At 37.9% G+C, this 22,704-nt stretch overlaps 1 protein-coding gene across 1 annotated transcript in view; it reads right to left on the bottom strand.

The window, feature by feature from the left end:
- The window catches only part of SCNN1B (sodium channel epithelial 1 subunit beta), a 157,084-nt gene that overhangs the window by 121,070 nt on the left and 13,310 nt on the right, over positions 1–22,704 (bottom strand). Inside the window, exons 2-3 of the mRNA XM_053695230.1 lie at positions 8,995–9,314; positions 6,503–6,806 (exon numbers count right to left, since the gene is read on the bottom strand). Of these exons, the coding sequence (XP_053551205.1) occupies positions 6,503–6,806; positions 8,995–9,308 (618 nt within the window). The 5' untranslated portion in view covers positions 9,309–9,314. The remainder of the gene's footprint in view (positions 1–6,502; positions 6,807–8,994; positions 9,315–22,704) is intronic.

Below are 22,704 nucleotides of genomic sequence, written 5' to 3'. Positions count from 1 at the left end.
ATTTGCACTTTCCGCGTTCCATTTTGAGAGTATTAGCAGAGTCAAATAAGCTTAGTGCAGAATTTTAAGATGTGACTCTCTCATAATTGACGGGGAGGTAGCAGCCGCCTTGGAGATACTTAGACTAATCGTATTGTTATCTATGTTTAAATGGGAAAGATCTTGCCACTTATCTGCTAGAGTTTGAATGTTTTCTTCTCCTTTTTTAAGCAGGGTCTTGTACCAATGTGAAAGATGGTGGTTACCCTGTTTGCAAATGTTTAGACATGAGTATTCGGGATACCAGTCCTCCTCATAGATTCTATCTGTGGGGAAAAGACTCAGTAGGTAGTGTCTGGCTTGTAAGAAGGTGAAGAAATTGCGGTTCTCTAAGTCGAATTCTACTTTTAAATCCTGGTAAGATTTAAGTGATCTAGAATCAATATTAATCAATTGCCGTGGAGAGATTAAGCCTTTATTCTCCCATCTTAAGAAGACCTCAGAGGAGATACCTTCAGGAAAGTTGGGGTTGGTTCTAAATGTTAAAAACCTAGAGATTTTATTATTAATCCCCAGTTGTTTCAGATATTTATGCCAAGTCACAATTACATTAATTATACAGATCATGTCTCTAGCAAAAGCCGGATGCACTTTACTTGGTGCAAAGTATTGGGAGTCAGTTAGCCATTCTGCAGCAAATTTAACTAAGGAGGCCCAATTATAATATTTGATGTTAGGCAGCGCAAGACCACCACATTTTTTTAGTTGGTAAAGTTTTTTTTACAGCGAATCTTGTTTTGTTTTTTTTACCCCAAAGAAAAGTCTTTAATGCGGAGTTAATATTCTGAAGGTCTCTATGCAATATAAAGATGGGAAGATGTTGTAGTTTATACAATAATTTGGGAAAATCTATCATTTTAAATAAACTAATCTTACCCGAGAGTGAAAGCGGGAGGTTGGTCCAGATCTGTACAAGGGTAATAATCTTCTTGATGGTTTCTGGGATATTTAGCCTATACCAGTCTCTTGGAGATTTACTAATGTTAATACCTAGGTAGCTAAGGCATTATTCTGTTTCCTGGAATAATGGTATATTGAAGAATATATATTTCTGAGTATCCAGAGAATTTGAGATTTTTGTATATTTATTTTATATCCAGAGAAGTAGCTAAATAAGTTTATAATTTGCAAGAGATCGGGAATATTCTTCTTCATGTTACTTAGGTAACTTAGGAGGTCATCAGCATAAAGTGAAATCTTTGGATTGGTTTGGCTAATTGGATCCCTTCGAGCCTTTGTCTCAGAAGGATAGCAAGGGGTTCAATTGCATTGTTGAACAATAGGGGAGAGAGCGAACAGCCCTGCCTTGTTCCTCTATGAAGCTTAACATCTCTAAAAATAAAACCATTGACTAATATGGCTAAGGTAGGATTATTATAGAGGTTTTGAATATAATTGAGAAAATTACCTTGTAGTCCGAAATTGGCTAGTGAAGTGAACAGATGGTCCAAACTTAAAAAAACAAACAAACTCTGTTTCCTTATATCTTCCCTACAAGACGTTTGTATTAGAAAAAGATCCCTTTCTTTGCGAGCTGCTATATATACACATACATATACAATATATATATATATATATATATATATATATATACACACATACATACACACACACACAATAATATATATATATAGCTTTTTAGCCCAGTAATGCTTTTCACAGAGTAGAACTTTCCTGTAGTATATCAGTCTGATCCCGTATATATATATATATATATATATATATATATATATATATATATATATATATATATATATATATATATATATATATATATATATATATATATATATATATATATATTAAATACGTATATATAAATTAATTTTTTTCAGCAGGCTCAGCAGATTCACAATATACCATTATTATATTTACTGTTACTGTGATCACCTTTACTAAATTATCATCATCAAGGGTATGTGAAATAAGGGCCCATACCGGCTTTTGTGGTTTATAATATAGATTAGAGAGAGGTCCCTTTGTGTAGCACAGAAATAAAAGCACTTTTTTCTCACAAGGTGATTTCAGTGTTACCACAGTGACAAAAAAAATCAGACAAAAACTTAACAAGCAAAGTCTCATACAGTAGACGATATTAAAGATTAAGAGTCCCTAGAATCAGCATCTTTAGACGAAGAGAAAAAAAGAAATAGGTAGATCAGATTTACAGTCACAATCTGAATATTTACTTAACACAATACATTTTGTTCAAAGCAATACAAATATTTGTGACAGCTTTTCTTTCCTCACGAAAGAGAAACCATTAATAAACTTTGATTCAATTTTGACTATGCAAATGGAAAAAACAGCATTGAATAAGTCAAATCAAGCGTTTTTCTGAAATATATCAAAAAATCAATGGATATTGCCAGCACTTGAAATAAAATTTAAACTTTTATTGAAGACCTTAAGGTCTTCAATAAAAGTTTAAATTTTATTTCAAGTGCTGGCAATATCTATTGATTTTGTGCTATTTTGGGGTGTTTGCAGTCTATCCCCTTTGCCGGAGCACTAGCAGTGGTGCTGTTTCTAATATTGGACTTTTCTGAAATATATATCCAACTTATGTATAACAACTTTCATATATAGCAGAATAACAATTCCGTAATAGCTTAAGAATGGAAAACAAGCCAAATAGAGATTAAACTGAGAGGGCCATCTGTGGCTTAACAAGGACAAATATTCAGACAGGAATAGTGTGTGTGTGTGTGTGGGGGGGGACACAAAGAAAAAAAAAAAAAGTGGAGTTTCCCATCCTCTTCTTTCCTTCCTCTCTCTCCTCCCCCCTCCCTAACTACTAGTTCCTCTCTCAACAGTACTTCCTTCACTTTCAAACAAGGACGAAAAGGGTTCAGACTCAATTACGATATTATAATTTCTAAAGGGGTAAAGTATAAGTTTTTGGATGTTGAGAGGAGACGCTTTGATTATATCTTCCCATTTTGAGATGAAGTTTTGAACACTCGCGTCAGATTGCATATCAATTAGATTTTGTTCTAGGGTAATATGATGATACATTTTATCAATAAACTCCCTGAGTCTGAGTGGTTTTCGAGATTTCAAATTCTTTAGGATCTGATGTCTAACTAGAAAGATTACTGTGTTAATGAGATTGTGATTAGTACTATTGGGTATTTTATCAGCAAGAAAAATGACCTTAAAGATGTCAAATTCTATCCTATGACTTAGTCTACCAGACAGCCAAAAAACTACTTTCAGCCAAAAAGAGTTAACTTTGGACATGAACAAAAGTAATGTACATTGTCATCTCTAGGAAGGCCGCATTTGGAACAATCTGCACTTTTCCGTGTTCCATTTTGAGAGTATTAGCAGAGTCAAATAAGCTTAGTGCAGAATTTTAAGATGTGACTCTCTCCAGATAATTGACGGTGAGGTAGCAGCCGCCTTGGAGATACTTAGACTAATCGTATTGTTATCTATGTTTAAATGGGAAAGATCTTGCCACTTATCTGCTAGAGTTTGAATGTTTTCTTCTCCTTTTTTAAGCAGGGTCTTGTACCAATATGAAAGATGGTGGTTACCCTGTTTGCAAATGTTTAGACATGAGTATAAGGGATGCCAGTCCTCCTCATAGCTTCTATCTGTGGGGAAAAGACTCAGTAGGTAGTGTCTGGCTTGTAAGAAGGTGAAGAAATTGCGGTTCTCTAAGTCGAATTCTACTTTTAAATCCTGGTAAGATTGAAGTGATCTAGAATCAATATTAATCAATTGCCGTGGAGAGATTAAGCCTTTATTATCCCATTTTAAGAAGACCTCAGAGGAGATACCTTCAGGAAAGTTGGGGTTGGTTCTAAATGTTAAAAACCTAGAGATTTTATTATTAATCCCCAGTTGTTTCAGATATTTATGCCAAGTCACAATTACATTAATTATACAGATCATGTCTCTAGCAAGAGCCGGATGCACTTTACTATCAGAGTGTAATACGTTGTTTAAAGAAAAGGGGCAGATTAGATTAAATTCTAGGTCTCTTGGTGCAAAGTATTGGGAGTCAGTTAGCCATTCTGCAGCAAATTTAACTAAGGAGGCCCAATTATAATATTTGATGTTAGGCAGCGCAAGACCACCACATTTGTTTAGATGGTAAAGTTTTTTTACAGCTAATCTTGTTTTGTTTTTTTTACCCCAAAGAAAAGTCTTTAATACGGAGTTAATATTCCGAAGGTCTCTATGGAATATAAAGATGGGAAGATGTTGTAGTTTATACAATAATTTGGGAAAATCTATCATTTTAAATAAACTAATCTTACCCAAGAGTGAAAGCGGGAGGTTGGTCCAGATCTGTACAAGGGTAATAATCTTCTTGATGGTTTCTGGGATATTTAGCCTATACCAGTCTCTTGGAGATTTACTAATGTTAATACCTAGGTAGCTAAGGCATTATTCTGTTTCCTGGAATAATGGTATATTGAAAGAATGTATATTTCTGAGTATCCAGAGAATTTGAGATTTTTGTATATTTATTTTATAGCCAGAGAAGTAGCTAAACAAGTTTATAATTTGCAAGAGATCGGGAATATTCTTCTTCATGTTACTTAGGTAAATTAGGAGGTCATCAGCATAAAGTGAAATCTTTGGATTGGTTTGGCTAATTGGATCCCTTCGAGCTTTTGTCTCAGAGGTATAGCAAGGGGTTCAATTGCATTGTTGAACAATAGGGGAGAGAGCGAACAGCCCTGCCTTGTTCCTCTATGAAGCTTAACATCTCTAAAAATAAAACCATTGACTAATATGGCTAAGGTAGGATTATTATAGATGTTTTGAATATAATTGAGAAAATTACCTTGTAGTCCGAAATTGGCTAGTGAAGTGAACAGATGGTCCAAACTTAAAAAAAAACCCTCTGTTTCCTTATCTCTTCCCTACAAGACGTTTGGATTAGAAAAAGATCCCTTTCTTTGCGAGCTGCTATATATACATACATATATAATATATATATATATATATATATATATATATATATATATATATATATATATATATATATATATACACACACACATACATACACACACAGAGAGAAGTGCACTCACACGAACGAACAACTGGCTCAATACAATTGTTAGTCTATTCTATGGCAATTTACCACCTGGATTCAGCTTTTTAGCCCAGTAATGCTTTTCACAGAGTAAAACTTTCCTGTAGTATATCAGTCTGATCCCGTATATATATATATATATATATATATTTATATTAAATACGTATATATAAATTTATTTTTTTCAGCAGGCTCAGCAGATTCACAATATACCATCATTATATTTACTGTTACTGTGATCACCTTTACTAAATTATCATCATCAAGGGTATGTGAAATAGGGGCCCATACCGGCTTTTGTGGGTTATAATATAGATTAGAGAGGCCCCTTTGTGTAGCACAGAAATAAAAGCATTTTTTTCTCACAAGGTGATTTCAGTGTTACCACAGTGATCACCTGGCTATACAGACAAAATTCATATATGTTTAAGAGATTTTTGTCTACTACAAAATAAACTTTATTACGGGTCTCTAGACCATTTTATTTTTTTATTGGGTTTATTGTCTCCCATTTTTATTAAAACTATTTGCCTTGTAGTGGCTTTTCATGACACAATTCTGTTTCAAACAATGGGTCTTGTAGATCTGTGTGGCTAGTAATGGAGAATAGATTGAGGGGTTTGAAAAGCAACCCCCCCCCATCCAACTCCCTTACCTACCTGTCATATTGCGGTCCCACCCCCTCTGATGTCACTACACAGGTTTCTGGTGACATCACAGACTAGCTCTGTGAGTGCCACCAACTATGCCTACAATAATCAGGCCCGCAGTGCAGGGAATCGCTGATCTGTTGCTGTGATCGGCGATTCCCCTTCATGACGAGAACGAGCCATCATGCACTCACAGGCAGCAGTTTGCACGATGACCCGTTCTTGTCCTCTATATGCAAATGTTTAAGAAAACTCAACCCATTGTGACTCCAGAAAGTGCTTTTTGAAAGGTTTTTTCTGAGAAACTTGATAAAAAGGTGGCGACTGCTTCATATTGCAGTATTTTCCTTATCCGGATAGAAACAGATTGCATTTGAAGGATAGGACGGAGAAATAGTTACACTTCATAACAAGAGAAGGAATAAGGAATTTATATATGCATGTAGCTACCAACGGATATCTTCCTCAGGACCAGCATAGAAACATTCCTGGTGCACACATTTTACCGCCTAGATTACAAGTGTTGCGCTAACTGCAGTGCAAGCGCGGTATGTTTTTTTTTAAGGCTCCCTAACAAAAACCATACCGCTTTTTCGCTGCATTTAACGCAATACTCGTAATCTAGGCGTATATGGGCTAAGCACAGTTATCAGTTCGCATTTGTGCAATGATATAATGCTATAGTGTTTTATTTTTGCATTGAAATTTCCCATTAACGCCCATTATAAGCGAACAAAACAAAATGATTACCTACCAGTTTCATCACTACTTTGAACCTCTCTGCATAAAATGTTTGGTTTTGAGAGGCAGTTGCGTTCACCTGAGAATAATCTATGCTACTGTCAAATATGTTGTAAACAATTGGATTGTTTGGGTCATTTTCATCGATTACAAGAAGAGATATGCGATTCAACAGTTTAGAGTCAAGGGTCACATTCTGGGTACCGTTGCTTGGAGTGGCAGCATTTGGGCCAGTTTGACTGGAAAACTGAATTCGATCCAAGGCTGTAGCAACCAGATTATCCAACTCCTTAACGAAAGGTTTTACCTTTGAATACCTGAAAAAGCAATATATTTCTTAAAACATTTATATTAAAAAAACTTTATTTTATACTTTTAAAAAACAAACATTCTCAGATTAAAAAAGGGTTCCGTATCCCTTTAAAAGGGACATGAAACCCACATTTTTTTTCTTTCACGATTCAGACAGAACATCCCATTTTAAGCAACTTTTCAATTTTCTTCTATTGTTTAATTTACTTAGTTATTGGTATCCTATGTTGAAAAGCATACCTAGGTAGGCTCAGGAGCTCGGAGTTAGCTGTTGATTGGCCGCTGCATATATATGCCTAATGTCATTGGCTTACCAATGTGTTTAGCTATCTCCTAGTAGTACATTGTTGCTCCTTCAATAAAGGATACCATGATAAATGAAGCAAAATTGATAATAGAATAAAAATAGGAAAGTAGTTTAAAATTATGGGCCAGATTAAGAGTGATGCGCAAGCGTTTGCGCGCAAGTGATAATGAATTTAGGAGTAACCTTTCATTGGGATGATATAGGAAGCTGCAAATTACTGTTGGGGAAACTGTTTAGTTAATTTTATTAACATATCGAGGGTCCGCGCAGCAGGCTTGCGCAGACAAAAAGTTGAGATTTTAAATCTAGCTGTTTGAATTTTGCTACCCTCTGCGCTCATGAGCGCACATAAATCGCATTCCACACATACTTTATAACATTTGTGGCTTACACATACTTCCTAAAAATGTTTATTGGCTTACAGGTAACTTCCTAAAAATGCTCATTGACTTACAGGTACTTCCTACTAATGCTTATTGGTTTACAGGTACTTCTTGATAATGCTCATTGGCTTACAGGTACTTCCTACTAATGCTCATTGGCTTACAGGTACTTCCTGATAATGCTCATTGGCTTACAGGTTCTTCCTACTAATGCTCATTAGCTTACAGGTTCTTCCTACTAATGCTCATTGGCTTACAGGTACTTCCTGATAATGCTCATTGGCTTACAGGTACTTCCTGATAACACTCATTGGCTTACAGGTTCTTCCTACTAATGCTCATTGGTTTACAGGTTCTTCCTACTAATGCTCATTGGCTTACAGGTTCTTCCTGATAATGCTCACTGGCTTACAGGTACTTCCTGATAATGCTCATTGGCTTACAGTTAATCGATGGCTGATAGGTATATTAAAGGTGTCTTAAAATGATATGTTCTAGCTGAATCATACAAGTTTAATTTTGACTTATCCCTTTAAAGGGACATGAAACCTAAAAAACATATTTTTTTATTCAGACACAGGATAACATTTTAAAAAAAAAGGTTCCAATTTACTTCTATTATCAAATACTGTATGCCTTGTTCATATAGTATTCTTTGTTGAAGAGAAACTTAGGTAGGTGTATGGAGCACTACATTCAGGGGTCAAGTCCTACAATAAAAATGTGTGGCAACTCACTAAGACTTCCACCCCCCTCACAATTAATAGTTTTATATATACACACTGTATTTATATGTATATAATCTACACACTTTGGTTAATGAAAGCAAATTAAATCAAATGAAGGGTTGAATAGTTGCCTTTGGCCCTGAGACTCCTCCTCTGTCACAGAGTCTCACCCACTTAAGGTGCAATAGTCCTATTTCTGCAGAGGGGAGCTAAATAACCCCAGAGCAAGCCATAAAGAAAGGTTAGTACCATGTGTTCCACATAGTGCGTGGTGATCACACAGCAGGACCGCTAACAGGCTTGTATTTAATGTATTGTAGGAAGTTTTACTGCCCATTACTAGAGGATCTTACTAGCCCTATAACCAGCAGCAGTGTTTAATGAAGCATTTCTGTTCTCTTTCCAGGGGGAACTTAGTTCCCAAGCGTTCCCGCTGGACTTGACCCCTGACTACATGACAGGAAATAGTGCTGCCCTTTAGTAGTCTTGCAAATGGATAACATTCTTAAAAAAAACTCTCCTGAGCTTACAGCCCTGCTTTTCAACAAAGGATATAAAGAGTACAAAGAACATTTGACAATAGAAGTAAAGTAGAAAATTGTTTAAAATTGCATGCTCTATCTGAATCATGAAAGGAAAATGTGGGGCTTCATGTCCCCTTTAAACAAACCTCATACACAATATATACATTGAATCAAATTTATGGCTACATTTTAACAGTATCTTTCATCTGAACCATTCGGTCTATTACAGACTCCCATTTTTGGAAACTCACTTGAAGGGATTGGAGTTGCACACAGTCACAGCTGGGAATTCCATGGCTTTAAATCCTATACCAAGTGACACGCTCACTCCGTAAGAGAGATACGTTTGGATGAGAATCCCCCATTGCCAGAAGACAAGAGCTGCGAAGACTATTGTCATTATGAACCACATAACTCTCTTCTTTGGTCCTTCAGTGACGATACGTTTAGGGCCATGAGTGTTGGTATTGTCACAAAACCAAACCAGTAACTCCTTGTAGGTGTAGCCAGGTCCCTTCTGCATTCGATGCAGTGCCCTCCTAAAATATCTTTTTATCTTCTTCATGTTCTACTGCAGGAATCACAAGGGGTTGTGTTAATCTCATTGTTCATAATTTTTTATTCTTAAAACAAAAAGTATATTTATTATGTACTGTAAAGTAGACATACAAAATGGAAACCTGCTTTATTGTTTGCATTTTTTCCAATCAGTGTCCTCTCATAAGTAACTCCACAGGAGTGAGCACAACATTACATAGCACACATGAACTAGCGCTGTCTAGCTGTGAAAGATGGACAAAATGCATTCAGAAGAAAGGCGGCCTTCAAGGGCTTAGAAATTAGCACATGAGCCTACCTTTCAACTAAGAATACCAAGAGATCAAAGCAAATTGTATGATAAAAATAAATTGGAAAGTTGTTTAAAATTACATGCCCTTTCTGAATCATGAAAGTTTAATTCTGATGAGACTGTCCCTTTAAATTTCCCATGTATTTGGCATATACAATGTAATATTTAAATACTGAATGTACCATTAGAATGTAACATTCAAATATTATTGTATACTTTTTTACATCAATCAATTTACTCGTTTTTTTTAATATTTTTTTTTTATTAACCCTTTCGTGACTGGGTTAAAGTGTCTTCATCGGAACAACTGTTCCGATGCAGACAAATTGAAACCACACGATCGTGCACATGTTCGCGAGATTTCAATTATTGGATCGCGTCTGGGGGGGGTGTCCCTACAACCCTAGGAACGCCCTCCAGACCGCGATCAAATCCTGGAAGCACAAAAGGCTTCAGGACAGCCGTTGGCTATGATGTTCTATTTCGTCATAACGGCTTTAAAGCCCAGTGTAATTATGACGGAATAGAACGCCATAATGGCGTTAAAAGGTTAAAGACTCAAAATAAAACAGTACAGGTAGCCCTCGTTTTACAACGGTTCAATTTACACCGTTTCAGAATAACAACCTTTTTTCCCAATCATGTGACTGCTATTGAAAAGCATTGAGAAGCAGTGCATTTAATAAAAAAGCCAGTAGGTGGAGCAGTCTGCTTGTGTTGCAGGAAGGCCAAGCAAGCCGAAATTAATCAATCAGTTTAACCAGACCTGAGCTATCGAGACAATTTCAAAGGAACAAGATCTTCCTGTCTATAAATCAGTCCAGATTTGAATGCCTAGAAAGAACTGTTTGCAGAAAAATGCAAGTGAAGTCTGTGTTGTGTGATTATTTTATTAGGTTTATAATGCTGTTTAGCAAATGTTTTTGTTCATTTAATTTTGTTTAATTATATATTCTGTGTTGTGTGATTATTTTATTAGGCTTATAATGCTGTTTAGCATTTAAAGTCTTCATTTCAAAGCTTTAAAAATAAAATTTATTAGGTGTTACTTATGACAATTTTGAGAGGGGCCTGGAACCTATCTCCCTCACTTCCCATTGACTTACATTATAAACTGGGTTTCAATTTACAATGGTTTCGATTTCAAACCGTTCCTTCTGGAACCTAACCCCGGCGTAAAATGAGGGCTACCTGTATACCGACAAGCATTTCCAGCAGGAAGAAAGTAAACAAGTAAATTGGTTAGTAGTTAAAACTACTCCTTAAAAAGGGACACTAAACCCAAATTTTTTCTTTAACGATTAAGATAGAGCAGGCAATTTTAATCAACTTTCTAATTTACTTCTATTATCAATTTTTCTTTGTTCTCTTGCTATCTTTATTTAAAAAGCAGAAATGTAAAGCTTAAAAGGGACACTGAACCCAAATGTTTTCTTTTGTGATTCAGATAGAGCATGACATTTTAAGCAACTTTTAAATTTACTCCTATTATCAAATTTTCTTTATTCTCTTGGTATCTTTTTTTGAAATGCAAGAATGTAAGTTTAGATGCCGGCCTATTTGTGGTGTACAACCTGGGTTGTTCTTGCTGATTGGTGGATAGATTCATCCACCAATAAAAAAGTGCTGTCCAGAGTTCTAAACCAAAAAAGCTTAGGATGTGCTATGAAAATAAACATAGGTCGTTTTCTAGTACTGCGTATGTAAGTTAAGAAAATCTCAGTAGTCGTTAAGGGGTTAAAATTTAATGCTCTATCTGAATCATGAAAGATTTTTTTTTTGTGGATTTTGTGTTTTTTGTTCTCTTGGTTGAAAAGTACACCCAGCATGGCTGAAGAGCCGCAATGCGCCACTGGGAGCTAGCAGGCGATTGTCTACCAATGTAAAAGTTTGCAATGGAGGACAAAGTACACATTGAGAACCCGGCGCATGTTTATACAAATCAAAATAGGCTGTTTTCAGTGCACTGTACCATAAATTTGCTGTTATTTTCATTTGCATATTTTTTCGTTTCGGAGTAATTCGTGTTTTTACAAAACTTCGTCACCTTTTAATTTGCGAGAAAAAACAGTGAGATCTATCGGGTGGAAATGTTTAGAGAATTACGCACATGTCCAGCCCATTTTACCAAAAAACAGTTACGCTTTGTATTTTGTACTTAAAAGTACGAATTTCTATGTTTTTTGCACATTCAGTGTACTTAAATTACGATTTATGCTGTACATATTTAATACGATTTATTCCTGTGCAATTTACATACAAATTTTACATTTTTGATAAAATACGATTTTTGATGCACCTTAATATAATTATTCCTGTGTATTTTTGTTAGTGGGTCAATTATTGTATAACAATATGAAAACATTTTCATTGTGCACTTTTGTAATTTATGCATTACCTATGGCACAAACTAAGCAAAGGAGATAAAAAAAAAATAAAAAAAAATTATGCTAACCTAATAAATTTCTTTCTTTCCGGACATGGAGTCCACAACGTCATTCCAATTACTAGTGGGATATTCACTCCTGGCCAGCAGGAGGAGGCAAAGAGCACCACCGCAAAGCTGTTAAGTGTCACTTCCTTTACCCATAACCCCCAGTCATTCAGCTGAAGGGAAATGGAAAAAGATAACACAATGGTGTAGAGGTGCCTGGGGTTTAGCAAAAAATTACTGTCTAAACTAAAAGGGTGGGGTCGTGGACTCTCCATGTCCAGAAAGAAAGGAATTTATCAGGTAAGCATACATTTTGTTTTCTTTCCTAAGACATGGAGAGTCCACAGCATCATTACTAGTAGGAACCAATACCCAAGCTAGAGGATACAGAATGACAGGGAGGGAGAATAAGACAGGCGGACCTAAACAGAAGGCACCACTGCTTGAAGAACCTTTCTCCCAAAAGAAGCCCCCACCAAGGGAAAAGTATCAAATTTGTAGAATTTGGAAAAAGTATGCAGAGAGGACCAAATTGAAGCCTGGCAAATTTGTTCCACAGAAGCATCATTTTTGAAAGACCAAGAAGAGGAGACAGCCCTCTGACTAAGTAGGGAGATCACCTACGAAATGCGTTAGACCACTTACACCATCTTTACGCTACCGCAATCAGCTGTCACACTGAGCCGGCCTTTTTGTGTGTGGCGGTCTTTTATCATTTTTAATCTTCAATGTTTTATTTGCATTTGGGCTTATTTGGCAATCGTGGACGTACTTTAGGACTCGACGCCTCCAGTGAGCACAGGAAGTACATTTCAAACAATGTGTGTACGGCTGTGAGTCAAGGAATCACTCTTGGAACTTTGTCACTGCTGTCCTTTGGGGGATTTCGTTGAGAAACCTATACGGTTTCCAAGTGCCTAAATCATACCTCATATATGTTTGAGGTTGTAATCTGTGAGTGTTTAATCGCGATTTGTAATAAATAACCTGTGTGATTTGAATAACTATGCTTAGAGGAGTGGCGCCTTGTTTTCTGATTCTAACCAGAGCCTGAAAAAAAGATTGAACATCTGGCACATCCACCAGACGCTTATGTAAAAGAATAGATAATGCAGAAATCTGACCTTTCAGAGAACTGACTGAGAACCCTTTCTCCAGGATGACAAAATTCTAGGAATCCGGACCCTACTCCAAGAGTAGCATTTTGATTTACACCAATAAAAAGGTATTTACGCCATACCTTATGGTAAATCTTACGAGTAACAGGCTTGCAAGCCTGAATCATAGTATCAATGACAGACTCAGAAAACCCATGCCTAGCCAGAACTAAGCGTTCAATCTCCAAGCAGTCAGCTTCAAAGAATTGAGATTTGGATGGAGGAAAGGACCCTAAGTTAGAAGGTTCTTCCTCAGAGGTAACCTCCAAGTTGGAAGAGATGACATCTTCACTAGGTCCGCAAACCAGATCCTGCAAGGCCATGCAGGAGCTATTAGAATTACAGACGCTATCTCCTGTTTGATACGAGCAATGACTCGTGGAAGGAGAGCAAACGGAGGAAACAGGTATGCTAGACCGAAGTCCCAAGGAACCTCCAGAGCATCTATCAGGGCGGCCTGAAAATCTCTTGACCTTGAACCGTACCTTGGAACCTTGGGGTTCTGATGAGATGCCAACAGATCCAACTCCGGCACCCCCCACTTGAGAGTTAACCTTGAGAACACCTCTGGGTGGAGAGCCCACTCCCCGGGATGAAAGGTCTGGCTGCTCAGGAAATCCGCCTCCCAGTTGTCGACTCCTGGAATATGAATGGCAGATAGAAGACAATTCTGAGCTTCCGCCCACTGCAGAATGCAAATCACCTCCTTCATGACCAAGGAACTCCGAGTTCCTCCCTGGTGGTTGATGTAAGCCACTTAGGTGATGTTGTCCGACTGGAACCTGATAGACCGGGCTAAGGACAATTGAGGCCAGGTCATCAGAGTATTGAAGATTGTTCTCAACTCCAAGATGTTTATTGGAAGAGAAGACTCCTCCCGAGTCCATAGGCCCCGAATCTTTAATGAGTCCCAGACTGCTCCCCAGCCTAGCAGACTGGCATCCATGGTCACAATCACCCAGGAGGGTCTCCGGAAGCATGTGCCCTGAGACAGATAATCCTGAAAAATCCACCACGAGAGAGAGTCTCTTGTCAACTGGTCTAGATCTATCCTCTGAGAATGGTCTCCATTCCATTGTCTGAGCATGCATAATTGCAGAGCTCTCAAATGGAATCGAGCAAAGGGAATGAAGTCCATGGAAGCGACCATCAGATCAATTACCTCCATACGTTAAGCCACTGATGGCCGAACCGTAGACTGTAGAGAGAGGCAAGTAGTGAGAAGCTTGGATCTTCTGGCCTTTGTTAGAAAAATTTTCATAGATAGGGAATCAATGATGGTCACTAAGAAAACCACCCTTGTAGCTGGAACAAGGAAACTCTTCTCCAAATTTACTTTCCAGCCATGGGAACATAGAAAAGATAACAAGATCTCTGTATGAGAGTTTGCTTGTTGAAAAGATGGCACCTGAACCAATATGTCATCCAGGTAAGGTGCCACCGCAATTCCCTGAGACCTGACAACTGCCAAGAAAGCCCCCAGAACCTTTGAGAAGATTCTGGGAGCTGTGGCAGAGCCACAAACTGAAAGTGCTTGTCTAGAAAAGTGAATCTCAGGAATTGGTGATGATCCCTGTGGATGGGAACATAAAGTTATGCGTCCTTCAGGTCTATGGTTGTCATGAACTGACCCTCTTGGACCAAAGGAAGAATGGAACGAATGGTTTCCATTTTGAAGGATGGTACCTTGACAAATGTGAGACACTTTAGGTCTAAAATGGGTCGAAAAGCTCCCTCGTTTTTGGGAACCCCAAACAGATTTGAATAAAATCCTATACCCTGTTCTCTTACTGGAACTGGAACAATCACTCCTGGGAGGAAAGGTCCTGAATGCACTTTAAGAAAGCCTCTCTTTTTACCTGATCCACAGATAACCTTGAGAAGAGAAATCTGCCCTTGGGAGGATGAGATTTGAAATCTATTTTGTACCCCTGAGAAACCATGTCCACAGCCCAAGGATCTTGGACATCTCGTATCCACGCTTAACGAAAAAAAATAAGAGTCTGCCCCCCACCTGATCTGATCCCGGACCGGGGGCAGACCCTTCATGCTGACTTAGTGTCAGCAGAGGGCTTCTTTGATTGTTTTCCCTTATTCCAAGACTGATTGGGTTTCTAAGAAGACTTGGACTGCTCCTGCTTGAAGGAAGGAGAGAAAGACATTTGACCTTTGAAGTTATGAAAGGAACGAAAATTACTTTGACGTCCTTTAGGTCTATTCTTCTTGTCTTGTGGTAGAAAGGACCCCTTTCCACCCGTATTTTCAGAAATTATCTCCGCCAGACCAGGACCAAATAGGGTCTTACCCTTGTAAGGTAGCAACAGAAGCTTGGACTTAGAGGTAACATCAGCTGACCATAATATTAGCCACAGAGCCCTGTGGGCTAGGACAGTGAAGCCCGACATCTTGGCTCCCAGTCTAATGACTTGTATGTCAGCATCAGAGATAAAGGAATTGGCTAGTTTGAGAACCTTAATCCTATCCTGGATCTCCTTCAACAGAGTGTGCTCTAAAATCAGTTCTGACAAGGCATCACACCAATAAGATGCTGCACTTGCTACTGTGGCAATACAAATTGCAGGTTGCCATTGAAGCCCCTGATGAACATACAATTTCTTTAGATAAGCCTTCAGCTTTTTGTTCATGGGATTCTTAAGGGAACAGTTATCCTCAATAGGGATCGTAGTTCTCTTAGCCAGAGTAGAAATAGCTCCTTCCACCTTAGGCACCATGAATCTCTTATGGAGTCAGCAACAGGAAACATATTTTTAAAGATTTGAGATGGGGAGAAATGTATCCCTGGCTTTTCCCATTCCTGAGTAATAATCTTCGTCACACGGTCTGGAACAGGAAACACTTCCATAGAGGAAGGAACATCATAGTATTTATTAAGCTTATTAGATTTCTTAGGGTTGACAGCGACAAGAGAGTCGGAGTCGTCCAAAGTAGCCAGTACCTCCTTTAACAATAAACAAAGGTGTTCAATCTTAAATATAAAGTTTACTTCTTCATCATCAGACAAAGGAATTATACTGTCAAAATCTGAGATTTCACCCTCAGAGGCTACCGAAGTATCCTCCTCATCAGACTTATGAAGAAGGCCCACTTTCACGGCAGCAGATGGGACAGACACCTTACCATCTGACAATTGTTTAGATTTCCATTATAGGAAAAGCAGATAATGCTGCAGATACCGCAGTGGATATCTGTGCGGCAAAATGCGACTACTAAACTCCTCCAGGAGGCTGAGGGGAACTGCAGGGCACTGTATGTGATGCCATTGAGGCTTGGGACGTTTGAGGAGAAAGCTGTGGCATTGTCTGAACAGCATCATCCTGAGAGACATTAGGCTCAGAAACAAGAAATGTATCTTTACATTTCAATGTTTTATCTAGACATAAGGAACAAAATTGCATGGGTAACACAATTTGGGTCTCAAGACACAAACATTTGTCCATAAGAACAGACTCCTGCTCCATGTCCATAGCTTAAAAGATTCCCAGATACAGGAATGACAAGTAAAAATACATTTAAACATACCCCTAATTAAGGAACTCTACACCTCAGAAGACTGAGGTGCCCTACCTGCCCCTCCGGAGTACAAAAAATCTTGCCAGAATAAACCTGCCAGTCTCACAGGGAAGACTATCGACTAACACAGCCGACGCCGCTCTGATCAGATCTGAGCGCGGAAGAGAGGGAGTCATGTAACCCGCTGAAAATAAAACTGTGCATCAAAGTAAAAGCGTGCGTTTCAGAAGTCGTTTAAGACCGAACAGTAAACTGAGTCCAACGTTCTTACTCTAGAACCTTGTGGTGACAAAGTGAAAAAAAAAAAACAACAACAAAATCTGACACAAGTCCCAATAAGACCCACACAGAGTCTTAATAAATAAAATGAGCCACAGATTTTAGGTTAACTCCTTCATACCCATAAAGGAAGATTAACCCCAAAGTTTAAAATCCTCTACTAAGGATTTAGCACGTCCCAAATAAATAATGCAGAGAAATCCTCCTAAGTGCAAGTCTCCAAGACCTAGAAGACAAAAGCACTTACCTGCAAATCCAGCTGTCCGGCAGGAAGACAGCTCACAAGGTGTGAAAGGACACATACTCCTTACAGAGACCTGTAGAAAAAAGAAAGAACAGAGTAACTCTGGCATTCTATACCAAAGGCAGCAAATATGTTAGAAATCTGAGCAAGGACCACCTCACTACTTTCTAACTGCTTAAAAGCCACCACTACTCTTACTCAAGAGATTGACATGGATACAGCTAAACCCAGATCCTTGCTTGCAGGGAAAAGTACCCAAAGGAATCAATATCTTCAGACACCAAACTTCACCTCCTCCATTGACAGAGGCAAAGAGAATGACTGGGGGTTATGGGTAAGGGAAGTGACACTTAACAGCTTTGCTGTGGTGCTCTTTGCCGCCTCCTGCTGGCCAGGAGTGAATATCCCACTAGTAATTGGAACTATGTCATGGACTCTCCATGTCTTAGGAAAGAAAACAATATTCACAAGCATTCATTTTGAAGGGGTATGTGCGTGGTCTGCAGGCACAACATTATATTCTTCCTTTTATCTCCTTTAGGGCTAGATTTATCAAGCACAAAGAGAATCTTGGGCATTTTTATGGGCAAATATAGGCGAATAGCAATGATAAATCGAATCCTTAATGTGTTTCCAAAGGTCCATTTTACCTGCTGGTGTGTATTCAATTGCTTGCAAACAGCATATTTACCTTTATTTTTATTTATGTATATGAGAACAGGTGATTGTTTTAATTAACAAAACCATTTATTTCAAATATAAAACAAACATGAAAGAATACATTTCCTATACATTTAATACCCTGCAGTAGCTGTAACAAGGTATTTTGAAACAAATTTTATAGCACAGATTCCCTAATTCATTAGAGCATATAATTACGACACTATCAACCCTGCACTACTGTGTGGTTAACCCCAGGAAAGGGGTTAAATACACAGTAGAAGTACAGCTCTGGTTCCAGCAAAGCACAGCTAGTCCTGAGCAGAAACCACAGCTGATCCAATCAGCAGCACTACACGGTTGAGTCATGTGATTGGATCAGCGGCGGCTTTCGTTTGGGACCAACAGTGCTCTGTGGAGCCTGAGGAGTACTTTGCGTGGGTAAAATACACAGTAGTCTTAAAATTACATACTCTAACAAAATTAAATATTATGGTCTTAATTCAATTTATACACTATATTGAAGATATTATGATCCATTTTGGATCAGTTCACTGACAAACATAATTTTGTGTGACATTCTTAACCAAACAGTTTACAGGAAATCGGTGTCCTAGGGCTCTTTATGACAACCAATCCTCTGAATGCTATCTGTAACATCTTTCTAAACATTTGAAAATATCTTCTTGTAAAAGGCAGCTTTTTATTTACTTAAAGAAACGTTTACAGCTTTTTTGTTGTTAAAGAATAAAAAGTAAAAGAAACGAATATTATTCACTGTTGACAAAACATAGATAAGCAAATGTGACAATTTACTGAACCTTTCCCACAAACTCAAAAGTCTGTTGTGTTGTGAAAACATTTAGATGAAAAGCAAAAAAATAATAATAATGAGGGACTTAAAACACAAGTAACAGCCGCATAACCTTTATACCACTTATAAACTCCGGTAAACAAACCAGTTTTATTGGCTTAACAACTGAAAAACCACCCCATTTTAAGAAAACTTAGAAAAGTATTATGCAAGCATGTTAATCTATAATGTTTTACACAGTTTTTGTTTTTATAACTAAAAGGTGACTTTGTGAAATCAGTCAAGGTCTCATGTTGTATATATTTTTACAGATGTATAAACATATTATAAAATTATTTTTAAAGAACTAGTAAACACCAAAAATGTTATTGTTTAAAAAGATAGATAATCCCTTTATTCACCATTCCCCCCCGGTTTTCCATAACCAACACCGTTATAGAAATATTTTTTTTACCTCTGTAATTACACCTTGTATCTAAGCTTCTGCTGACTGCCCCCTTATCTCAGATCTTTTGACAGACTTGCATTTCAGGCAATTAGTGCTGACTCTTAACCACATAACGACCGAGCACGTGCAGGATACGTCCTCTAAAAAAAAGTCAGTTAACGACCAAGGACGTACCCTGCATGTCCTCGGTCTGGAAAGCAGCTGGAAGCGATCCTGCTCGCTTCCAGCTGCTTTCCGGTTATTGCAGTGATGCCTCAATATCGAGGCATCCTGCAATAACACTTTTTAGCCATCCGATGCAGAGAGAGCCACTCTGTGGCCCTCTCTGCACCGGACATCGATGGCTATGTTCGTTGGTGGGTGGGAGCCGGTGTGGGAAGTGGGTGGCGGCCATCGATGGCCTTGTGATGTGGAGGGAGGGATCGTGGACGGGGATGGCCGGGGGTGCGCACGGGGAGGTGGGGGCGGGCGCATGCACGGGGAGGGAACGGGTGGGAACCGCTACACTACAGAAAAATGAATATTAAAAGGGGGGAAAATCGGGGGATATATGTTAAAAAAAAGATCAGTCAGGGGGTGGGGGTTGGTCTGTGTGGGGGGGGGGGAAGCTACACCACAGAAAAAAAACAAAAAACAACAAAAAACAGACAGACAGCTGCCAGTACCCAAGATGGCCCCCAATAAGGCAGAGGGGGAGGGTTAGAGAGCTGTTATGGGGGGGGGGGATCATGGAGGTTAGGGGCTAAGGGGTGATCCTGCACAGCAGCATATGTAAATATGTTTAAAAAAAAAAAAATCAAAGATACCTTTTATTTTAGTACTGGCAGACTTTCTGCCAGTACTTAAGATGGCGGGGACAATTGTGGGTGGGGGAGGGAAGGGAAGGGAGCTGTTTGGGAGGGATCAGGGGGTGTGATGTGTCAGGTGGGAGGCTGATCTCTAAACTAAAGCTAAAATTAACCCTGCAAGCTCTCTACAAACTACCTAATTAACCCCTTCACTGCTAGCCATAATAGACGTGTGATGCGCAGCAGCATTTAGCGGCCTTCTAATTACCAAAAAGCAACGCCAAAGTCATATATGTCTGCTATTTCTGATCAAAGGGGATCCCAGAGAAGCATTTACAACCATTTGTGCCATAATTGCACAGGCTGTTTGTAAATAATTTCAGTGAGAAACCTAAATTTTTTTTACATTTGATTGCATTTGGCGGTGAAATGGTGGCATGAAATATACCAAAATGGGCCTAGATCAATACTTGGGGTTGAATGTCTACTACACTACAGCAAAGCTAAAATTAACCCTAGAAGCTCCCTACATGCTCTCTAATTAACCCCTTCACTGCTGGGCATAATACACGTGTGGTGCACAGTGGCATTTAGCAGCCTTCTAATTACCAAAAAGCAAAGCCAAAGCCATATACAGTATGTCTGCTATTTATGAACAAAGGGGATCCCAGAGAAGCATTTACAACCATTTATGCCATAATTGCACAAGTTGTTTGTAAATAATTTCAGTGAGAAACCTAAATTTTGAAAAAAATTGGTTTGGAAATAACAAAGTGCTACTTGTATTTATTGCCCTATAACTTGCAAAAAAAGCAAAGAACATGTAAACATTGGGTATTTCTAAACTCAGGACACAATTTAGAATCTATTTAGAATGGGTGTTTTTTGGTGGTTGTAGATGTGTAACAGATTTTGGGGGAAAAAGTGTGTTTTTTTCCATTTTTTCCACATATTTTATAATTTTTTTATAGTAAATTATAAGATATGATGAAAACAATGGTATCTTTAGAAAGTCCATTTAATGGCGAGAAAAACGGTATATAATATGTGTGGGTACAGTAAATGAGTAAGAGGAAAATTACAGCTAAACACAAACACAGCAAAAATGTAAAAATAGCCTTGGTCCCAAACGGACAGAAAATGGAAAAGTGCTGTGGTCATTAAGGGGTTAAATAACTCCAGGTGCGTGAGCAAAATGTTATTTATATGAAACACATGAACGCACGCCCTCTAGCTGTGAAAAACTGTCAAATGCATTCAGATAAGAGGCAGCCTTCAAGGGCTTAGAAATTAGCATATGAACCTACCTAGGTTTAGCTTTGAACTAAGAATACCAAGAGAACAAAGCAAATTTGACGATAAAAGTAACTTAGAGAGTTGTTTGAAGGGACACAAGTCAAAATTAAAAACTTTCATGATTCAGATAAAGCAGGCAATTTTAAATAACTTTCCAATGTAATTCAATTAACAAAATGTGCACATAATATTTATACTTTTTGTGTTACCCGCTCCTACTGAGCATGTGCAAGAACTCACAGAATATACGTATATGCATTTGTGATTGGCTCATGGCTGTCACATGATACGGGGGGGAGTGGAAATGGACATAACTGAAATTTGTCTGAAGAAAAAAAAAATCTACTACTAATTTGAAGTACAGACTAAGTGCTATTGCATTGTCTTGTTCTCATGCATTTGTTGATTATGCAAATCTACTGTTCCTTTAAAATTACATGCCCTTTATTTTGTGTGTTGTGTTGATGTTTTTTTTTTTTTTTTTAAATACCCCAAAAGTGTATTTTGGTTAAATGAGTAAAATGCTTTATTTATATATGTACATGACTTACAGGGCTTTTATCTTCTTTATTTGTAGGATAGTCAAATAAGGATCTGTTTGACTTACATTGTATTTTGTATTAGAGTCCAAGAAGGACCAAATTGATCTATATTGTTTTCATACATTGCTACGGTTGTGTCTTTATTTACCGGTCTTGATTTATTTAAGACACACTGCGAGGTGCATTGACAATGTAAGTTGTTTAATGTGTTTACACTGTTGGATTAAAAATAAATAATAATAAAAATAAATATAAAAAATGAGACGCCCTACCTGAATCATGAAAGTTAATTTTAGACTTTACTATCCCTTTAAGGGGCACAGTTAGGAAGTTTACATAAAAGGAATTTAGCGGAAATACCAGCTGACAATACGAAATCTTCAGGATTCATTGTTCTTTATATTCAATCAGACATCTATTTAGAGTAAAGGTTTTAAAAAAAGGGAACAGTTTAATGTACAGATGTTTATAGTAGTTAGCAGAAATAGGATTTATGTGCAAATGAATGATTTTACAGGAAGGCTTGGCTTTAATTTACATATAAACATGTCTATGTCAAGTGAAAGTAAAAGGGACATGAAACTAATTTTTTTCTTTCATGTATCAGATAGAGAATATCATTTTAGACAACTTTCGAATTTACTTCTATTATCAAAATTTGCTTCATTCTCTTGGTATCCTTTGTTGAAGTTGCAGCAATGCACAACTTTTGAGTTAGCTGATCACTTTGGGTGACCCAATGACAAGACGCTTAGATGTGCAGCCATCTATCACCAGTTAGCGCCCATTAGTGCATTGCCGCTCCTGCGCCTACCTAGATATGCATTTCAATAAAGGATATCAGGAGAACAAAGAAAGTTAGATAATAGAACTAAACTGGAAAATTGTTTAAAATTACTTGTTCTTTCTAAATCATTA

The sequence above is a fragment of the Bombina bombina genome, chromosome 11 (genome assembly GCF_027579735.1).
Source record: "Bombina bombina isolate aBomBom1 chromosome 11, aBomBom1.pri, whole genome shotgun sequence".
Taxonomy (NCBI): Eukaryota; Metazoa; Chordata; class Amphibia; order Anura; family Bombinatoridae; genus Bombina; species Bombina bombina.
The sequence above is the reverse complement of the archived record's forward strand: the minus strand, read 5'-3'. Positions and strand labels throughout refer to the sequence as shown.